At 36.1% G+C, this 21,894-nt stretch overlaps 1 protein-coding gene across 3 annotated transcripts in view; it reads left to right on the top strand.

The window, feature by feature from the left end:
- PDE4D (phosphodiesterase 4D) overlaps positions 1-21,894 on the top strand; it is a 1,245,242-nt gene that overhangs the window by 381,014 nt on the left and 842,334 nt on the right. For all 3 annotated transcript variants that reach the window (XM_033111247.1, XM_033111245.1, XM_033111246.1), the window contains one exon: positions 6,588-6,817. In XM_033111247.1, the coding sequence (XP_032967138.1) occupies positions 6,588-6,817 (230 nt within the window). The remainder of the gene's footprint in view (positions 1-6,587; positions 6,818-21,894) is intronic.

The following is a 21,894-nucleotide window of genomic DNA, read 5'->3' as shown; positions in this document are numbered from 1 at the left end:
CTGTTCCCACAGAGGGAGCCATTTGTAAGGATGCACCTCTGAGAGAGCAATGTGTTGTTGAGACCATCAGGACAATATATGTGACTGCACCCAGTTAAGGCCTCTATATAAACTTTTAAGATTCTGGTGGGCAGGTTCAGAAATCTACTCATTGTGCGGTTGCCCAAAACAAGCCTCGTACGTAAGTTTCCTTGCTTATTAAACCTCCCAGTCTGGAGCTTGCCTCTTTCTTCCTTGCTCTCCATGTATGGGAGCCAGTTTCAGATTTTACCCTAGATGCTCCAGAAGTTTCGAATCAACAATGTGTATGATGAGAAAAGAAATGGTTGAAGGGTATCTTCTTAATGCCTAGATTTAAGAGTCAATTAATAGAGGATTCAGCGATGAGTCTAAACAAGATTTATTGGAGAAGAAGACAGGAAACAAAAAGAAATGCCTGATTTATGAGGTAGTCATATATCTTAGTTTGCCTGAGACAGTCCAAGTTTTCTTTTTTTGTAGATGTCACTTCTGGCTAGCACCCCTACCTACACGTATGTACTCCCAAATAGCCCTAAGTCCTCTGTTATAGCTTTTATCACACACTGGTGATTATCTTTCTCCCCAAATGGACTGTAAGTATTTAAGGGAAAGGCAGTGTCTAATTCATAGGAACTCAAAGAACAGGGATATGATTATATACAACACTAGTTGTAACAAGGAAACCCCAAATTTTAGTGGCTTACCACAGTGGAAAATTACCTGTGATTCATGTAGCCTAAATTAAGTGTTCTTGACTGGCAAGTGGCTGTCCTCTAAACAATTATTTAGAAACCATAACTTCTTCCATCGTTTTTCTCCACTATCTCTAATATATGGCAAGGGGCTACAGAGGGAGAGAGAACTGAGCGCTTGTACTCACAGTTTTTATGGTCCAAGTGTGAAAATAGCACACATTTTCTGTTTGTAATCGCATGTAACGTAACACCATTGATATGTCCACATCTACCTGAAAATGAGTCTGGAAATGTCTAGCTGTATGCCTAGAAAGAAATATTCTCTCCTATAATGCCAGTGTATATACATTTTAAGACAATGTCTCTACAGAAAATTGTATTGTTATATACACATATGAAACAAATACCAAAAACTGTGATGATAAAAGGGATCAAATATATGGTGAAGGAAGGAGAACTGACTCTGGGTGGTGAACACACAATGTGATATATAGATGATGTATATACTGAAATCTATGTAACTGTACACCTGAAATCTATGTAACTTTACTAACCCTTGTCACCCCAATAAACTTTAATTAAAAAAGATTTTTAAAAAACCCTGAGATAATCAGCAACCACCACAATTTATGTAACACCAGTTATGTGTATGTCCCTGCACTAAAGACCTTGTTAAGTGGTTTGCTAACTACTTTGGGAGAATAAAAAGAGAACAAAGAAATTAATTAAATACCTTTTATAGAAACTAAAGAAAATAATAATAATAATGATAATAATAACATATTTAATGCTTATTCATTTTAACTGTCAATTATGGGGGAATTGCTTTCTTTAGGTATATCTTTTAGAGAAGTATTTGTCCTAACAGTGAAAAGAGTTACATTATAGTTATTTATTGGTCAACTGTTCCAAATAAGTTGGTTAATTTACAAAGGAATTTCATTTTATTGCAAGTTAACAGGTTTGCATTAAATTCTTTCAAATATTTATTTTCTCTTTTGATATTGCTTTCTTGAAGCTGAATTAGAGATATTTTTGAGTCCCAGAAAGGTGAATGTTGTTCCATTTTATTATTATGACTTTTATTTTACTTTTTAATCTAAATAATACATTTTTAATGGAGAATATAAAACTAATAATAAACAAAATTATAAAAATCATCACCAACACCATCAGAAAGTCATATTAGAGAACTGGATATATCCTTCCTGAATTTTTCTATAAATATATGTATTAGTGCTTTTGTTTGTTGTTTTACAAAAATGAGATCACTTTATAATCTGTTTTTCCCACTCAGTTTCATATCATGAACATAATCACATATTCTTCTGCATTATTTTAACAACCTCATAGTATTTCATAATACGATGCATCCAAATTCATTAAGGCAATCCCTCAGTATCACAATTAGGTTATGTCCAGTTATTTGTTGTTGTAAATAAGTTGCAGTGAACATCTTTGTGATTGGATCTTTGCCAAACAGTCTTATTGGACTATGTCCAAAATGTCAAAATCATTAGTTCCCAAATTTTAGAAGGCATGAGAACCATCCTGGGGACTTACTCAGACTTCCAGGACCTAATAATAGACATTCTGATTATGCAGATCTTGAATAGGGCCTGGGAGTCTGAATTTTAGCCAGCACCTTCTATGATTCTCATGCAAGGGTTTTGAGTATCATAGTTTGAGAAATTATGGCTTAGATATATTATAAATAATATGTTTTTCCTCAATCTCTTGCAGAAATGCCCCTTTCCACCCCAGTGATTACATAAGATACATGTTACCCTGGTGGTCAGTTTTACATTTGTTCTCAAAACAAGGCCATTTAACCTCCTGCCTTAGACTGAAAAAGTTGTTCTATTTATTTTCTAAATATAACTTATACACATTGATCTGGAATTTGAAAAAAGCCCCTTGTTATCCTGTTTTTGAATGGAAATGTTAGGCTATAGACATCTACTGCTTCATCATTTTTATTATCAAGATAAAAACACTACATTTTATTTTTAATAGAGGTGTTCTCTCAAAAGAAGTTATCTCTTGAGATGGTTTTATCGAAATGCGAATGTCACAAACATTACGTCTTTCATTAGAGAACCTGGGTTATATAAAGCATTTCTGCAGTTGCCATACTATTGCCGGAGTGGGCAGCTAAGAACTTATTGAAAGATGGTAACTTGGGTTAGCTACATTCAGTGTTGAGTTCTGCTAGACCCATCCTTTTTTCTTCTTTTCCATGTTTATCCTGCACAAGGATATCTGCACACTTAAATCATTAACTTCTCTTGAAAAATATGTGAGGCCAATTTTGGCCTGTTAGCAATCCAAGAATGTGGGGCAGTGTGTAGTTCTGTCCTTAGATGAACACACAGACCATCTTGTACACCCAGAGGATCATTTTCTCAGTCATTGCCACGGGGATATGAAAGACAGTTTGGGGAATATAATCAATAATGTTGTAAAGATTTTGTAGGGTGTCAGATGGGCACATGTCTTATTAGGGAGACCATTTCAAGGACAGTGTGGATGCCTCACCACTGCACTGTACACCTGAAGCTGAAGCTGAATAATACTGAATGTCAACTGTAATTTAATTTATATATAGTCACAGGATGTGGAGTGCAGCATAGGGAATAGAGTCAATGGAATTGTAACAGCTAAATACGATGTCAGAGGGGTAGTAGATTGGGGGAAGGGGACTACCATTTTGTGAGTGGTGTAAATGTCTAACTATTACATTGTTTTGTACACCTAAAACTAATTAAAAAAAGCATTTATTAACCTGTAAAAAAATAAAATAAAAGCTAAGAATGTTACATGTGCACATTTTCTCTTTATTTTCTATATTTGCTAGCTTACTAAACATTAATTTTGCCATTGACTGTTATAAAAATCAGAGTATTTTAAAACTGCAAGTGGTCTTAAGGTTCATTTTGTACAACCTCTTGATTTTATGTCTAAGGAAATTAAAGCCCGGAAAGGTTAAATGATTTCTTAACACCGCAGAAGTAATTAGTGGCAGAGTCCAGCCTAGAATCTCTATGCCCTGAGTCAATTAACAAGGACTATAATTAATTTCCAATGTTTATGTAGGGCTGCCTGATCCCAGATATGCTATTTTTTTTAATGAAAATGTGAAGTTTATTTAATTATGGTCAATTAGTGTGTGTTCTATTCTTTCCTAGCAATACACACCTTGACAGTGACCCTATTTGTTAAAGGTAGTACAACAGAGTTGTTATTAGCTCCAGCTTTAACTAAAAGAGATTTGGGTTTGGATCTCAACTTGTTGGGTTATCAACCATCCTAGTTTGCTTGGGACTAGGGTGTTTCCCTGGACATGGGACTTTCAGTGCTAAGATCAGAAAGTCCCAGGCCCATTGGAACAGTTGGTCACACTACTAACCACATGGCTGTGTGACCGAGGCAGGCAATTTTATAGGTCTCTGTTTCTTTATGTGTAAAACGAGAAAAGGCATAGGACCTAACTCAGAGGATTTCAGTAAAATTTAAATGAGATGGTATATGTAAGACACAGCACCATTTGATAAGGATTCAATATAATTATCCATTATTATTTAATTGTTTCCAGTTTTATTGAGACATAATTGACATAAAACTGTACATATTTAAGGTATTAGGTTGGTGCAAAAGTACTTGTGGATTTTGCAGTTTAACCTTTTAAACTGTAGTTGCTTTTGCACCAACCTAATATGTCAGCATAATGATTCGACTTACAAATATCATGAAATAATTACCACTATCATCTTATATAGATATGATAAAAATGAAAAAGAAAAAGAAGTGTTTTGCCTTGTGATAAGAATGCTTAGGATTTACTCTCTTAACAACTTTCATATATACCATACAACAATGTTAATTATAGTCATAATATTGTATATTATATCTCTAGTGCTTATCTGTCTTATAATTGGAAGTTTGTGCTTTTGACCACCTTCATCCTATTCCTCCACCCTGCCCCCCTCCCTGCTTCTAGTAACTGCAAATTTGATCTCTTTTTTTATGTTTGTTTTTATTATTTTTTATTTTAATTCCATATATAAGTGAGATCGCAAAGTATTTGTTTTTCTCTATTTGCCTTATTTCCTTTAGCGTAATGCCCTCAAAGTTTCATCCATATTGTCACAAATGGCAGGATTTTCTCCCTTTTTAAGCCATTATTATTATTATCATTAATAATGCTGTTTTACAAAGCAAGTAGTTTCCTCAAAGCACAGATTCTCAGAATCTAAACCTTCACATTTAGGATTTGAAATTATCTTTGTTTTTAGCTTTGACTTGTTCTTTACCTTCTGGGAGCCCTCCTTTTATCCTATGTATTCATAATATTAGACAATAAAACCCAAGGCTGAATACAATCCACCATTGCATAGCCTGTCATATTTTTCAAGGTATATAAATCAGGAAAAGAAAAATTTTCTATTTGTAAAGCAATATGGATCAATGAAATATCAAAGGCAGCATAGATAGTATGATAAAAAGAAAGGGAATTAAGCTGGATTATAATAATAATAACTAGTAGTTTGTTGAGTGCAAACTCTGTGCCAAATATTGGTGCTTTAAATATTTCACGTCTCTGCTCCATACAATGAACCTGAGAAATGAATATTATTATCCTTAATATTCAAATGTAGAACCAACTTCAGTGAGCCTAAGTTACGTACTTACCCAAAGACAGCATAATAAGGAGTGTATCAAAGATTCCAAAGTAGGTCTGGATTCTCCAGAGTCAGTGCACTTTTAACTTATAACCAACAAACTCATTTTAGGAAAACTGCTTTTTATCCCTGGGCCAGTTTCTTCACCCAGGAAACTGGGAAGGAAAGGAAATTCCAGAAGGAAAGGAAAAGTCAGAAGGAAAGGAAATTGATATTTGTGATTGCTTTCACACTGCAGGCGATGAGCTATGCACATTACCTGCATGATCTCATTTCATTCTTGTGGGTAAATATTATTCCCATTTTTATAATAAAGAACCAGAAAACTTAGGGTGATTAAGAAGCACTCTAAGAACACAACTAGCAAAGTGTTAATGCAAGGATTTGAAAACCCAGCATGTTATGTGATGACATTTGGTGACTCTATCACTTTGAGTACATAGATACAATAAATGTTGCTAGAATAGACTTTCCAACCACTTGGAAATAATTATTGCTCATGTAGCAGTATATTTTTTCAATTAGAATCAAAATATTAAAATTTCTATTCTATTCTAGACTATTTGCCTTTGCATGTGGATAATATAAATCAAATTTGCGAAATTTAGCTGTGATTTTAATATTCTACGGGGTCCTCAGATTTTCTTTCTTTTTTCAAATTCCCCTCATCATTTCTTATTGTAAACCTTTGCAAAGAATAATCAAGTAACATATAACATATGAAAATATATGTTAACTAATATAGTCTGAAGAAAAAATAGGACTCATTTTCTTCCTTCACAGGCATGTATGTACGGGTATGGCATATGTCAAGATATATATGAATTTTCTGCAGTTCATTTCATAGAGACTAGAAAAATATTTTGATTTATCCTTGATTTGTAGAATTCATACACAAATCTCATAAATTCTAAGATTACTGAAAATGACAGTTAACTGTAATAACTGAGCCATTCTAAATATACTGGTGGACAAATTTACTATTTTTAAAAATAAATCTAGATTTAAGTTATTAGTTCTATTTTCTGTTCACCAAATATTGTTCTGTTAATGTCATCACTTTCTTGTTAGCATGGTTCATGTATAAGTTTCCCATAATTTCTTTCTCCAAAAGTATAAAGCCATCATGTAATGATAAATAGCAAGACTTGTGTTGATTACGTGTTCTTTTTTTGAACTTTTGTTTTAGGCCTCCGAGGAAACACTGCATTCCAGTAATGAAGAGGAAGACCCTTTTCGAGGCATGGAACCCTATCTTGTACGGAGACTTTCGTGCCGCAATGTTCAGCTCCCCCCTCTAGCCTTCAGACAGTTGGAACAAGCTGACTTGAAAAGTGAATCGGAGAATGTTCAAAGACCCACCAGCCTCCCCCTGAAGATTCTGCCACTGATAGCTATCACTTCTGCAGACTCCAGTGGGTGAGTGCCCTTGGGCGGTATTTCCCCATTTTATATTTTGGATGGCAATTACTTTCTGTGGTGTTTTGAGAGTTCGTGGCTCATTGCTTGATTTGAGTGGAAGGAAAATGGGGTTTTAGAGTCAAAAGAAAGAAGGGTGATTTTTCTCAGGTAACATCACTATTGCTGTAGGAGGAGACATTTTGGTCAAAATGTTTTACAAGGAGGAGATGAAAAAGTATTAGTGAACGATAATAAGCATCTGAGAAAGGGGACTTGAACTTGTAAAATTAATTTTGGTGATATGAAATTTAATACATAAATTCTTAACAAATAAGAACTAATGGACAAATTACTATGTAGACTTACATATCTGGAAATAATAGGCAATGTTCATTGATGCAAAACAAATTTGGAATAAAGAATAGATTCTACTGTAATTAGAATCAAAAGAAATATGCAGTTAGATCCATGAACCTAGTAATTTGGCCTTTGACACTTTGAGGTATTGCTTACTGTTTCAATTTCCAGCATGAGGTGGTTTTATTTAGCATTAGTGAACACAGAAGAATCACACACAGTCATGTCTTCATAATTAACCATTGCATTTCCTACTTTGCAGAGTATCTGTGTTTTAATTCTATCTGTCCTGTTTACCAATGCAGTCTTCACTCTTTAATAGCAATGTCACCAGGTGAAAAAGATTGTGAAAGAAAGTGAGGAGAATGGGCACAGCTGTTATTCTTTTGGCCAGCTGTATTTTTAAAAAGCTTTGATATAAAAGAAAGAGGAGAAAGCCAGTGGTCCATACTTGAACAGGCTTAAGCATTTTTTATGAGTATAAGAACAAAGTAATTTATTATGCTGTAAATTTATCCTCTGCTGAATTCACAGTGTGTTTAGAGAACGTACCTTTGGATTTCCCTAAAAGTTGTTAGGAAAGTTGTGATCAGAAAATATTTGGCCAGTAACTGTCCTCTGAGATATTGAATTTAGCTGTTTGAATTGTTACAGAGCAGTTCACAAAAACTATGTTATTAAAAGGTATGAGGAAATTAAAACTACGTAAATAGAAGACAACGAATTCTTACTTTGAAGCAATGGAAAGAGGAAAAACATTTTTTTTTTTTTGATGAACCATGTATTTAAAGAAGAACATGTACCTATTGATCAGACACACTAAAGCAGGTGGGAATTTTTTATGGCAGCTTGACCTGCACATTCTTTGAAATATACTGTCTCGAAAACCCTGTGTTTCCCTTCTTTGGGATCAACACTACTATCGTTCTCTTAGAGGCAGGAACCACAGATACCAGGTGTGTCAGGATCACCAAGACCACTCCTATGCTCAATGATTTGCTAGGAGAACTCCCAGGACTCAGCAAGTAATCGTATTTATGGCTGGGATTTATTATAACAAAAGCATACAAAGCAAAACCAGGAAAGAGAAAGGTGAGTGGGGAAAAATCTTGAGGAAATCAGACACAGGCTTCTAAAGTTTGTGTCTCCCAGTGGAGTCAGAAAGGATGCACTTAGTTCTTCCAGTAATGAGTTGTGACGACACATGTGAAATCTATTCTACATGGAAGCTTTCTGCCAAGGAAGCCTATTAAAGACTCACTGTTTTTATGAGGTATCTATTATAATAGTCAGACTCATAGAAACAGAGAGTAGAATGGTGGTTACCAGGAGCTGAGGGTAAGGGAAATGGGGATTTGCTATTCAAACGAGTATATAGTTTCAATTATGCAAGATGAGTAAGTTCTAGAGACAGGTTGTACAACATTGTACCTACAGTTAGCAATACTGTTCTGTGCACTTAACAACTTGTCTAGAGAGTAGATCTCACATTAAATGTTCTTGACACAATGAAATATAATAAAACAACAACAACAACAAAAAACGGAAAGATGGATTCAGTGCCCAGAATAGCTTTGGTGGCTGTTTGCTTAGGTACCCTCTGCCTAGCAGGTACCTAAATTCCAGATCCCCAGAAGGAAAGAAGTTGATCAGCCTAAACCATATTTCTTGCACAAACAGTTTAGGCACAGTGAGCCACTGACCTTTTAGAAAATGGTGGGAACTCTCCTGAAGTCCGAGTTCCCAGATGCCAGCTAAGGGCCAGCCTTTCAAGTAGGCTTTTCTAAAGGTAATAGTCTCAGGCCTTATGTTCACTCTTGTGCACAGCAGATTCATCTTAGAATCATTATCTCGCTTTCTCTACATTTGAAGAAGAAGAAATTATAATTATAATCAACATAAAAACATGTACTAATTTAACTCTATGATGTATTCAATAACTTTGGTATCTTAGAAAAATGTGGTGGCTAACCATGATTTCTCATTCTAAGCTGTTTTTATATCATGCCTTGAAAAGAAAATTCTGTACTATATTTAATATATCTCTACATAGTTGGGCAACATGTCTAATTGTAAAGCTCACATAAAAATAATATTGTTTAATTAAATTTAAATGTGTTGCTAAAAGAAAAAAATAGTATCCAAGTGCCAAAGAACTTAGAGGTTGAGAATTGTCTGTATGATTTTATTTCTGTTGGCTCAAAGTTTGTTTACTTCTTAATCAAAAATCTAAGAATCAAGTGTAAGCATAATTATGTTTACCATTTACACATTTATTTAATATTTTGGAGGAAAGAATTTGGGTTTTAGCGAGATGAAAAAGAGGGACTTGTCTATACTAGAAGGCAGCCAGGAGAACTAGAAGGCAACACGAAACAAAGACTAAGGATGTATTAAAGGGATTGTCATTATTTTAGGAAGCAAAAATTATTTGGGAATTGAGTATTTGAGAAACAGAAAATTAAGGAGTATAATTTGCTTTACTGTCTAAGCTTTGGAAGGGATATAAAGGTAAACTTAGAGGTTACATTCTGTAGCCAATTCAGATTGTAACTAAGAACCCCAGATTCCTTCACAGCTAATAGAAAGAGCAAGTGAGAAATGTAAACTGTTTTTGCTCAGGTTGTCTACAGCCCAGTTCCCCATTAGTTAAATTTAGTATGCCTATAGGACCCATTGTCAACATACGTGGAGACCGAATGTTTATTGTCTGAATTTGAGTATTGCCTCTTACTAGCTATGTGACCTTGGGAAAGTTCCTTGACCACTCAGAGTTTCTAATTTCCCCAGGGCAAAAATAGGAATAATTGGATTATAATGGATTTGTTAGGAAGATAAAATGCTTAGTCGTGTTTTGGGCGTAACTTACGGGTAGGTACTTAACATATGACAACCACAACTACTGCTATGCTATACTTATTAGGGAAAATATTGCAACAAATCATGTTTTTTGTTGGTTTTTTTTTTTTTGAACTTATTAGTTTGAAATCATTTTCAAAGGTCCTCTACTAATAACTCTTGAGGGTAGAGATGTATATTCTGGCAAATTTAGGAATGACCAGAGTTTTGTTCCTGGTTCAGAAAGCTAAGATTATTACGGACTTGTCATATTTGTGTTAAGAAGTCTCTATCTCTCTTTGGCATCTGTCCACAAACATGCCCTGCTTTGTAGTGCTGCTCAATTATATTTGGAATGAAAATGGAGGTCTTCTTTACTCCCTACTGCCTTCTTGCTTCACTTCTGTAACAACCCTTCTTGACTTCTATCTAGTTCCCCGGTCAGAACCCTCAGGAGGCATTAAGAGCTCCTTTTTGTCCCAACTCTGACCCTGGCTTACTTTCTCTGGGTGGCCCATGTACCCCCAGAGGAGGGTTGAGCTTCCACACACGTGGAAATCACTCACTGCACACATGTAGGAAGTTGTGGGAGCAGAGGAAGGGTAAAAGGAGGGTAGTACTCTCTGTAGCTGTGTTTCACTGCTACATCAGCTACTAAAATGACAGCCAAGGAGCAAGACGTCCCCTGGTGACATGATGACACACCTTCGAATGGATGTTTATTCAGGGATCTGTGTGATTGGAGACTGTTCCAAACACTTTCTCATCACTAGTGTCCTATTACCAGTCTGAAGAAGTACACTGTGCATTTCTATTACTATGTCCTATATAAAAAAGAAAATGTAAGGAATTTAGAGGAAGAGATGGTCACTCTTGGGAATAAAAGAAAGTAAACTCCTGAACATAGGGAGAAGTATTACTTTAGTCAAATGAGGCGTCATTTTACAAGGGTATTCCAGAAATATTTCCTTGAGTTATGTGCCATTCATAGAAGAGCTGGTCTCAGATGCCAGTTAGGCATTGGGTTCTCTGATCAACCAGCCACCATCATCTAGGTTTCTTGAGTATATACAGTACATTAGAGTGAACATAAAAAAGGTAATTTTCAACATTTTATTAAAGAGTCAAATTCCAACCAGAAAATAAAAGGCAGAAAAACAGAAGCTTCATTATAGCAGACATATCTGATCTTTCAAATTTGGTCTTTTTAACTTAAAGTATTAACAATATTCAGATATTTCATGATTGAAATATTTTGGATATAAGGATTTATGAAGCTAAAGGAGTGTATTTCATGATGTATCCACAAGACTTGCACCTTCATATTCAATATGTGCTCAAGTTTCGAGAAATTTGCGATAAGTTTCTATTGAAAATTATAGGGAAGATCTATAACCCACTAGGCAAAGCTCTCCAAAACTGAACATGGACATACATAATTGTGATTGTGAATGATTCCTTTGAAATATAGCATTCTTGAGCTGGATTTGTTTTTTAAAATAATCACTGTGAAGAAATTGGGAAGTAATACATCCAATAATCTTGAAAATACATACGATGTAAAAGAAAGTGGATTCTTTTGTCTTTGACTTACTTAAATGCAATATATTGACATAGTGTTTGTTGAAACTTCTCAGCATATCCACAAAACATCACAAAACTTTTGTTTCTGAAGCATTTACTCTGATTTCCTTAAATCTAGTTTTTGTTTGCTTTAAAATTTATGACTTTTGAGATTAAAATTAGATTCCAATAGTGATGAAACACTTTATCCTTACTATATAATATCTTAACAAATAACATCTTATTTCTAGAATCACTGGCCCTTCTTGAGTCTAATCTAAAATAAACACCTAAATAATGCTGTTTTCCCTCACAAATCATAGAATCTCTGAATATTTTACATCTGTCATGCCCTAAGTTTACTAAAGAATAGGATTATTATTAAACTCCAATTTCTTTTTCAGACTGCTGTAGTGTCTTCATTCTAGTAGTGCTTTCTGGCTCCCTGATTAAGGACCCACATAGACTGATACTACACCACGATATTTCACTATCTATATGTCAGTAAAGTAATGTACAAGGGGAGGGTTTACTTTTGTAACCAAAGGTTTCTATCTCACTAGGCACCCATATTATTAAATATACTAAAGAAAGTGTTAATGTGCTCATTTACCACATCGGAGCATCTAGTCCCTGTTTCTAAACCTTTCTCACACCAATTTACTTGTCTGATAGTATAGATTGGTTGGGGATCCCATATTTTCTAAAAATGCACCTAGTGAAGCATTTATTTTTCTTTGAAAAGTGATTGAGAAACATAATACTATGGCAGAGTGCAGAGCTGAAAAAAGCACTTTAATTATTTCCATCTGGGAATCATAATTTTTCAGCTTCTCGGATATAGCTTTTTATTTTTTATCACACAAAGGATGGTTATTTGACCATCCTTATATGAAAAATAATTATTTATCACTGAACTGTTTAAGGAACATTTACAATTCTTTAAAAATCATGTTCTTCTGTCTTGCAATATTGTATTCATGAAAAATAGTAGGTGAAAGCACTCTGACTGAATGGTTTTTATTTAATTATTATGTGCTGCATAAATATATATACTGATTCAAACTTAATATTGAGCAAAGTGTATCACTTTGAAAAATATGAAACAAGAAAAATGTGTTCAGCTGAAATTCAGGAAAGGATAAAGTTATCAAACCTTTTCTCTCCTACAAATGAGAACTACAAAATGGGAAGGAGATTGCTTTAAAATAAAACTGTATGTAGGAAAGGAGCTGTAGGAAAAATAAACTCCTCCTTTAAACTCACTTTTGTGTGTGTGTGTGTGTGGTTTTGCTGAAAATCCTGGCTAATTGGTTAGAATTCTTTCTACAGTTTAGGTATTATTTATCATACCAATTTATCTCATGAGTTTAGAATTTTCTATCCACTTAAAAGGAATTAGGTGGAACCAGGCATTTTTAGACCTATTCCAAATTTGTGGAATTCAATCAAAATAGTATGCCATGTAGTTAAGGTGTTTTATGTCATTTATTTAAAATACCTGGATTGATTTTATTTGATGGATTAGCATCATTTCCACTAAGGTTGGTGACACTGATCCTGGGAAAGGTGACATTTGTCCACATCTCCAAATGGGCTTTATCTCAGGGTGTTTTGACTTTTATTCCAATACAATTCCTAAAGACTTGTGATTACTTCTAAATGCCAAAACACACACACACACACACACACACACACACACACACACACACACACTGTTATATGGAAGCTATATGTAGAAATTCAAACCTTTAGTATACATAAATAATTTAAAATATATAATTTACAATATACAAATAAGATATAGAATATAAACTTTAGAATATATAGCTATTACACTTCACAATTCAGTTTTTGGAGCTTTCCTGTTTTTCAGCCATATATTTTAGAATGTTATCCCTCTTTACTCATTCACTAACTGTTCTGTGCCCCAGTTAACACGTGACTTTGGCTTTCTTATTTCTCCACTATTATTTAATTCAGATTAACTTTATTTCACAAAGCTGTATATTTCCACCCATATTACAGAAGCTAGTTAAATCTTGTAAATTAAAAAAAATACAATAATCCAACAAACAGTGTCTTATATTTGCTATATACTGAGTTATGAGCTGAGATGGAAGGTTCAACAAAACCAATGTAGTCTCTTCCTTCATAGAGTTTAGACTCTAGTAAGGCACACAAACAAAAAACAGGCAACTCCAATCCTGTTTGTTAGATATGAAGTGCAAATATGGCTGAGAACACGGGAGTAGTGTGGGATATATCACAAGGGAACAAACTAACATAGGCTTATGAGGAACTGAAACCTAAGCTGAGATTGAAAAGTTGGTACCTAGTGGAGAAAATAGCAGGGAGAAAGTCCAGGGACAAGAGAAAGCAGGATGTCTGCATTCAAAAAGCATGGGTAGACCAATAGGTCATATTGAAGGTAGAGTTCATAATTATTACCATTAATTTTTTGTGTAACCAATATGTGAGGTTTGGGAATATTCTCCGGTAGTGTGATCAGCCGAGGTACCAGCACCAAGAAGGTAAACAGTTCAATTGATCATAAATTGGAAAGTGGGGATACAATGTAAGAAAAATAGGGAAAGGGATTTGAGGGTATTTGCAGCATGAAAAAAGAAGTGATGAATTGTGCCAACTAGGTTGTGTACGGAAATGAGTGAATATAACAAGGTACAGACGTAGAAAGTGTTCAAGGTCTCTAGAAGTCTCTGTGATGCCAAAGAGCAGAAAATAGGATAACTAAACAAGCTGAAAATACAGAAGGTTATATTTGGAGGATAGGATGTTTTAACCTTAAGATTTAATTATTAGAAGTCATTTAAGGTGTTTTCCAGACGTGGGGTGGGGTGCCAGGGAAGAAGGTGACTGCAGTAGAAAAGAAGTAGTTGAGGAATTGAGAGATTTGGGCATGAGGTGACTCCTACCCATTAACAGTGAAGCCACTCTAGAGAGCAGCAGGACTCAACATGTCAAGGTGCTAACAAGGTGTACAGCTATCAATAAATGGGGTGTTGTGACCAGGGTGACTGGCAGAAGTCAGTGATGAAGTAGCTTTGATTGGCGTGGATGTCAAAGGAGAACTTTTACAAGAGAGTGGAGGAGTAATGACCAGCCTGGTAATGTGAGAACCAGGGGAGCCCTAACCCCACCTCTGGAAGAGGCACAGGGCAATGAGAACTATAGCAGCCTCCCCTGTACTGCGGGAAAGTGCCCTTCACAGCAAAGAGCCAAGTTTGAAAGAAGGCAGGATGTGGGGTGACTGTTCAATGCTCAGCCTGAGGATGTATGCAAATCTGCTTACCATGGAACCAGGGTTCCAGAAGACCTAACTAAAAATGTGGGGAGAATGAGAGGAGGGATTTCTACAGGAGAGAAATCATACTGCGATATGGAGATAAAGAAGAAAACAGAGAAGATTAATAATCTGTTTCAGGGGGTATTCTGAGATAAAATTATTATAGCTGAATTCTAAAACATTTTAAAGAATTGGTCTAGCTGTTCTCTCACAACCAGGTTCAGACAGAAGGAAGTGGAGCCTAGTTAGTAGGTCTTTTAGAAGGGCCATAGGGTTTGACCAGGTCCAGATAAGTAGGTCCACAATGGTATTCCTTGGTTCCTAGTATTTTTATCATCTATTGGAAACAGCACCAGCTTCTGGTGTTTGGGGAATGTTTCATCTTTCAAGTTACACAGCTGTGTCCTAGATTTATTGCTGGCTGTGGAATATGGATGAGGATCTGATTTTTTATAATATGCGTTATCTTTTCAGTCAGAGTTTCATTCTATTTTGAACTGTTTTTTGAATTTAACTCTAATTATTTTGCCAATTATAATAACTTAGGTGTTTTGAATTAGCATTTCTGTTTTTCTTTTAAGAATTTGCTTTATTAGAAATGATCATTCCCTTAAACAATACTGCTTTCTTAAGTATTCTTAAATAGTATTTCTGGGATTCAGACATTAATCCATTTCATTATACTGCCAATTGTAACTATAAAATCTAGAATGAAATTAAATTCTATGCAGACAAATACTATTTGTAGAAAACTCTCTTCAGTAAATTGGGCAACTAATGTGACCCTAGTGAAATAACAGAAAGACATTGCACATATGGTTTTCCCCTTAACTTAAATATAACATATTATTTGCAGACTTTATGTTACAGGATACTGTCCTTATGCTAATTTTAATTTACAACTATTTCATAGAGTTGAATGGTTGAGATCTGGGACTGAAAATCTTGATATGATGCAATATTTTAATTCTGTTCTGTGACTTTATGAAGGTCATTTAAAAAATTGTTTTGTTTTGCTCCTCACTATTTGAAATATTATTTGTGACTAGAATTAAGCAACAGTGGAGTATATCATATTTACAAAATACCTTAGCAAAGGATATTAATTATACTCCACAGAGACCCAAACAGAGAGGGCTTCATTTGTTTTAAGAAGAAATGTAAAGATTAATGGATCTTCAGAGCATTACTACAAAAAATAAAGACCAGAATCCATATCTTCTTATTCTGATTTATAACATCTGATATGTTTTGTTCAATATCCACTGAAAAAACTGAGATGAGGGCCAATGATTTTAAGTTTATCGACTGTTTCTATGAAACTGCTCTGTAAGTGAAAAACATCTTCTTCAGTTGGTAAAACAGTGAATCAATGATAATGAAAACTTACATTCATGGACCATTATCTAGTCATTAAGATGATCATATAATAACTGTATGATAAAACAGAAGTACTTGGGAAGAAAAGCAAAATATATGAATATATCCATGTTCAATTCACAGCACTGTAAAATATATGCCTACATGTGGTTAAGAACTGGAAAGAAATATGTACATAATTATATATTTTCTGAATAACAGGATTGTGATTATTTTTTCCCTCTCGTCTTGATTTCTATTAATGAAACTATGTATCCAAATATCTACTGAGTGTTTAGTATATGACAAACACCATTTTAGGAGCTAAGAGCATACTTATGCATAGATAAAAATAAATTTCATGGTATATTGTTTCTCCCATGTAATTCAATAGAAAGTTTGGCAAATATGAGGGAGGGGGAAAAAACTTGAACCTTTCAGAGTTCTCCTAATCGTTTTGGGTAACCATGACTCTGTTCATAGCAGACCCCAAAAGCTAACCAGCAGAACCTGTTGATCAAGCAAAACTAAGTATTAGTTTTACTGAAATAAAGGAGCCTACCTCTTTTAAACTTAGAAACATTTCAGAAGGAGGAAGTAAAGAAAAGATATTGATAAGTTTTCAGAGCCTGGTCTCACAAGGTGAAACATGGTTGGGATTGAGCAGAATTGAAGGACCTAGTAGATTTGGGTTAATGGCGCCTTGAAGTGAAATGAGGGTCTTACAGTGAGCCAAACTGCTAGTCTTGATAAATGAGCTGTGTTTAGTTGGTTTACAAGGTTACATTCCAAGAGCAAGCATTCCTTGGAGCCAGCACCTAAGTCATTTTTGCCTGGTCCCCAGATTTCTTTAGCACTAAAGCAAGCACTGAAACTTTGATCCAAAATTCTTTAGGACTGAGACAGGAAAGTATTTTGGTTTTAGTTCTGACCTCCTTCTTTGTGAGTGAGCCTAGGTGCTACGGTCTGAATGTTGGTGTCCCAGGAAATTCATATGTTGAAATCCTACCACCAGGGGAATGGTATTAGAACAGGGACCTTTGGGAGGTGGTTAGGTCACGAGAGTGGCGCCCTCATGAATGGGGTTAGTGCCCTTATGATAGAGGCCCCTTCCGCTATGTGAGGAGATAGCCAGAAGGTCATCCATGAACCAGGAAGCAGGTCTTTACCAGACATTGAATATGCTGGTGCCTTGATCTTGGACTTCCTAGATTCCAGAACTGTGAGAAATAAATTTCTATTGTTAATAAGCTCCCCTCCTCCATTTATTGTGTTCTGTTATAGCAACCTGAATGGACTAAGACACTAGGTTTGATACTCATTTAGCCAGACATTGCAACAAGACAGGTACTCTGTATCTCCTCTCTCTCTCTCTCTCTCTCTCTCTCTCTCTCTCTCTCTCTCTCTCTCTCTCTCTCTCTCTCTCTCTCTCTCTCTCTCTTTCTCTTTCTCCTTGAACTTCTATTATTGTCACTCCGTTGCTTGGAAATGTACCCCTAGGGATGGTCAGAGGGATGAGAACTCAAGGAAGGTAAGGTGTAGAGAATTGTGTTGGCTGGTCAGTATCCAACACTCCACTGTTTTGGAAGAATCTCAGGGTAGGTGGGACAGAGGTCCCAGCCTTCCACCAGGGAAGCCACAGGGGACAGATATTCCCTCCGCATACCTTTCTGGCAGTTAGACCTCAGTGTGGTCAGTCAGATTCAAAGCAAGAACTTTGAATCTTGAGGGGATGGCTCATACTCACCATCACATGTGCCACCATTGAGTGAAAAAGTAAGTGGCATGAATGATGGTTGTGGCTGCTGACAGTGTGTCCAGGGATGGTATTTGCCCCGGTAGTGAGTAGCAGGGTCCTAAGCAGACTGATCCTGTAGTTTCCTTCTGGCTGCTCATGCCTCCACTGGATCCTACTGAAGTCTGGTTCTTCGAGCTCCCTGTCCATTCTGTCTTCTACCTACATTCTTTTGGCCAATTCCTTTCCTTGCTTAAGTTCATCAATATTGATTTATGTTGTTTGTACAAGTACACAGCATTTAATAAATTTATTATGAAGCCTTACCACTCTAGTAACCAAAGTAGAGGACGGGCTCTGACTTTTCCTGAACTTTAATTGTAAAATCAGTAGTAAAAGTTAGTAGACAGGAATCAAAGGGAAAAATTGAATTTTCATTTCAGTGCACTCTTTTTGCATAAAAGAGTAATGAAAAGGAGAGGTGGAGAGAGGAGTCTCTTGAGATGTCCCAGGCAAAGTCTGTGAAACTCTCATTAGAAGACAAGGACAAGGCTTCGTTGTAATTACTCCCCTTTGATTATTCAAGCTGGTGGACTTAAAATGGACTCCTAATGAGAGTGGTTTGCACTGCAATTAATTAAGTGCATTTTAATTACAAATTGCATGTCTTTTTTCTCTGGAGAATATTCTTCCCCTGTCTTACTGTATTTTAATTCTCTCTCTCTGTCTTTCTCTCTGTTGCTCTCTCTCCCTGTCTCTCTCCTCTCCTCTCCTCTCTTCATCTCGCTCTCACTCTTGCTCTTGCTCTCTCACTTAAAAGAAGTATTCCCTGAAGAATAATTAATTCTGGTTGTTGTTAGTCCACTGAGAAAGGCTTCCCTTTGAATATAAAAACATATGCCTAAATAATTCTTCCTTACATTTAGTACTAAATTTATCAGAGTTGTTCCTGATACAAAATTTTAAACACAATTGTGAGAAAAAAGATGGTAAACTGCCAGTTAAACTTTTGTTATAAGCATCCGCCTCCTTTGGAATTCACTTATTTTTGTCATACTATGTGTGTGTTTGTGCGCATATACACGTGTGTGTACATGTGTGCAATCCACTTCAGAACAAGTATTTCAGAAACAGATAATTTCCAAGGTCTTACCATCAGTCTGTAGGGTCACTGACAGGCAGGACACAGACATGTTGCCTCAGCATTCTCAGAAACCCCCGAGTGTTCTCCTTTCCCTCTTAGTGCCCTCTTTCTACCGTAATACACTATCTTAATTATATTCACAGCTTTTTAACCTCAATTATAATTCTATGCTTCAGAATTTGTTTTCTTCTCCCACCTTCCCTCCTAAAAAAATATCTATTCTCGAGGGTGTCTGTTCTAGTCAAATAGAAAGGTTCTAATAAGGCCATTCTTCATGAGACGGGAATCATTTCAATTAAGTTAATGACTCGTTTCAATGTTAATGGTGGAATTGTGAGAAGAAATGGATGGATATTTGAATTTCCCAAATTCTTCAGAATATTGATTACATATCCAGTACTATTTCTTGTAGCTGAGAAAAAAATGGTTTGCTTAACAAAAAATGCAACCTGAATAATTTAGAAACAGATTCTATTACTTTTAGAGAAACGGCTTTTTACAATACCTTATTAGAGTCTGTTAATTGATGAAAAAAACAAAATCTGATGATTTTGCAAAAAATAAAATTGACATCAGTTAAAATATCTGTACTATTTCTCTTATTTAAAGGAAATTCTTATCCTGGGAAATGACTGACTACTTTCATTAGCCTCCCATCACAACAACAAAATAAAGTTGTTTTTAGATGGCTTCTAATTTGCATTTAAATGATCCCTGTGGCAGTATTTTGTAAAAACAAGCAAACAAAAGATTCCTTGAGTGACATAGGCCTATACACCTGAGAGAGAAATATATCATCTACACAATTAAAATATATGGGTTTTAGTAAACACCTCTGAAAAGGAATTATAAGTATCTGCATTGTTTTTTTCCTCCTGGAGTTTATTTTTCTACTAATGCTCCAGAAGAAAAATTCTAATATCCTTTCTTTGGAGGGTTTATGGGGCAGTGGTTCTATGTGAAACATATTGGGAGTAAAAATCATGTTATGTGCTCAAGTAAAAAGACTTTGTTTGACTGTTCTTTATCTTTACTGTTGGCTCGAATTGTCTCTCTAAAATAATTTTACTTTGTATACTGGTGATGTGGAGACACAGTGGAGAGCTGGGGGTAATGAGTGAGGTCCTTACTTGTGAAGGACCAAGGAGCCTGTGAGGCAATGGGCGGGGCTTCCTGTGCCTACCTGGACAGGGAAGAGCTGTAGTTTTGTTGTTTGTTGTATTTTATTTTGTTCTGTTATCATGTACTTCTGCTCAGAAGATGAGTTAAAATCCAGAAAAAAACATCTTAGACTAGAGGTTGGCACACTATAGTCGGCAGGCCAGGTTCTGCCTGCCTCTTGTTTTGTAAATAAAATTTGCTTGGAGCACACACTACCACTGCAGAGTGGCGTGGTTGAGATGGAGACCGTTTGACTCTCTGGGCCTAAAATGTTCACTGTCTGACTCTTTAGAGAAAATGTTTGCTGACCACTGACTTAAACTTTAAGCAGTTACTGATTAGACAACTTATTGGGAGATGTAGGCTTTTCAAGTATTAAGAGACCATAATCATGTTTCCTGTGGCCGGGAGGAAGCCCAGGAGAAATGAAACTCTTACAGACCTCATGCATGCATCCTTCATTCACCAGAGTGACCGAGTGCTGTTTCTGAGGCAGGGGTGACGCCAGACACTCAAGAGCATGAAGAGGCGTAGTTCCTGCTCTCATGGATGTGGACACGGGGACAAAATAGTTTACAGTGTAGACAAGTATCACTGCTCTTATGGATTTTACATTTTAGTGGGTGAGAAAAAGCAGGGAAATAGGTATGATATATCTGGAAGTTTGGAATTTTAAGTAGAGTGACCAGGGGGATATCTCAGTGAGGGTGGGACTTGGAGTAAAGGCTTGGGGGACTTGAGGGAGCTAGCCACAGTCTTGGAGTTTCATCATAGAGGGTAGTAGAGGGACGGGGCATAACTGAAGGACAGTGTGGAGTCAGGTTTGTTTTTTTCTTAAGTTGGAGTATGAATTGTCTTAGTCCATTTGGACTGCTGTAACAAAATGCCGCAGACTAGGGAGCTCATAAATAACACAAATTAAGTTCTCTCAGTTCTGGAGGCTGAGAAGTCCAAGATCAAGGTACTAGCATAGTTGAATTCTGGTGAGGGCCCTCGTCCTGGTTCATAGCAGCCAGCACCGTGTGCCCGTGTCCTCATGTGGCAGAAGAGCACTCTGGGGCCTCTTACATAAGAATAGTTGTCCCATTCGTGAGGACTCCACCGCCATGACCTAATCATGACCTCCAAAGTCTCCACCTCCTAATATCTTCCCCTTGGTGGGTAGGATTTGAACATATGAATTGGAGGAGGGGGGACACAAACATTCAGACCATAGCAGAAATGATGTAGTAGAGAGAAATTGGTGATGCAGGAAATTACTGGGACAGTGTGTTTGAGTAGATAGGAGGGGGTGGATCTAGAGTGTAAGAGAAGGACTGGCCTTACATCAGAACAAGGACACTTGCTCCATAGTAATATAAGAGAAAGCAGAGGACTATATGGTACAGATGCAGGTTAGTGGGTAGGTGTGGTCGTTGAAACGAGTAGAAGTTCTTTTTTAAGTGCTTTAATTTTTCTTAGCATGGGCAGAGGCCCTGAAGCAAAATAGAGCATGGTATAACCAAGGAATTAAAATAAGGGAAGTGTAACTGGGCTATAAAGTGAGCAGTAGCATGGAGCAAGATGAGGCTGAAGAGGTAGGCAGGATGCAGAGGTAAGCCAGACTAAGGATATGAGCAGTGCGAAACCGA

Source organism: Rhinolophus ferrumequinum, chromosome 7, assembly GCF_004115265.2.
Source record: "Rhinolophus ferrumequinum isolate MPI-CBG mRhiFer1 chromosome 7, mRhiFer1_v1.p, whole genome shotgun sequence".
NCBI classification, from domain to species: domain Eukaryota; kingdom Metazoa; phylum Chordata; class Mammalia; order Chiroptera; family Rhinolophidae; genus Rhinolophus; species Rhinolophus ferrumequinum.
Note: the sequence above shows the minus strand (reverse complement) of the source record. Positions and strands in the feature narration are given on the sequence as shown.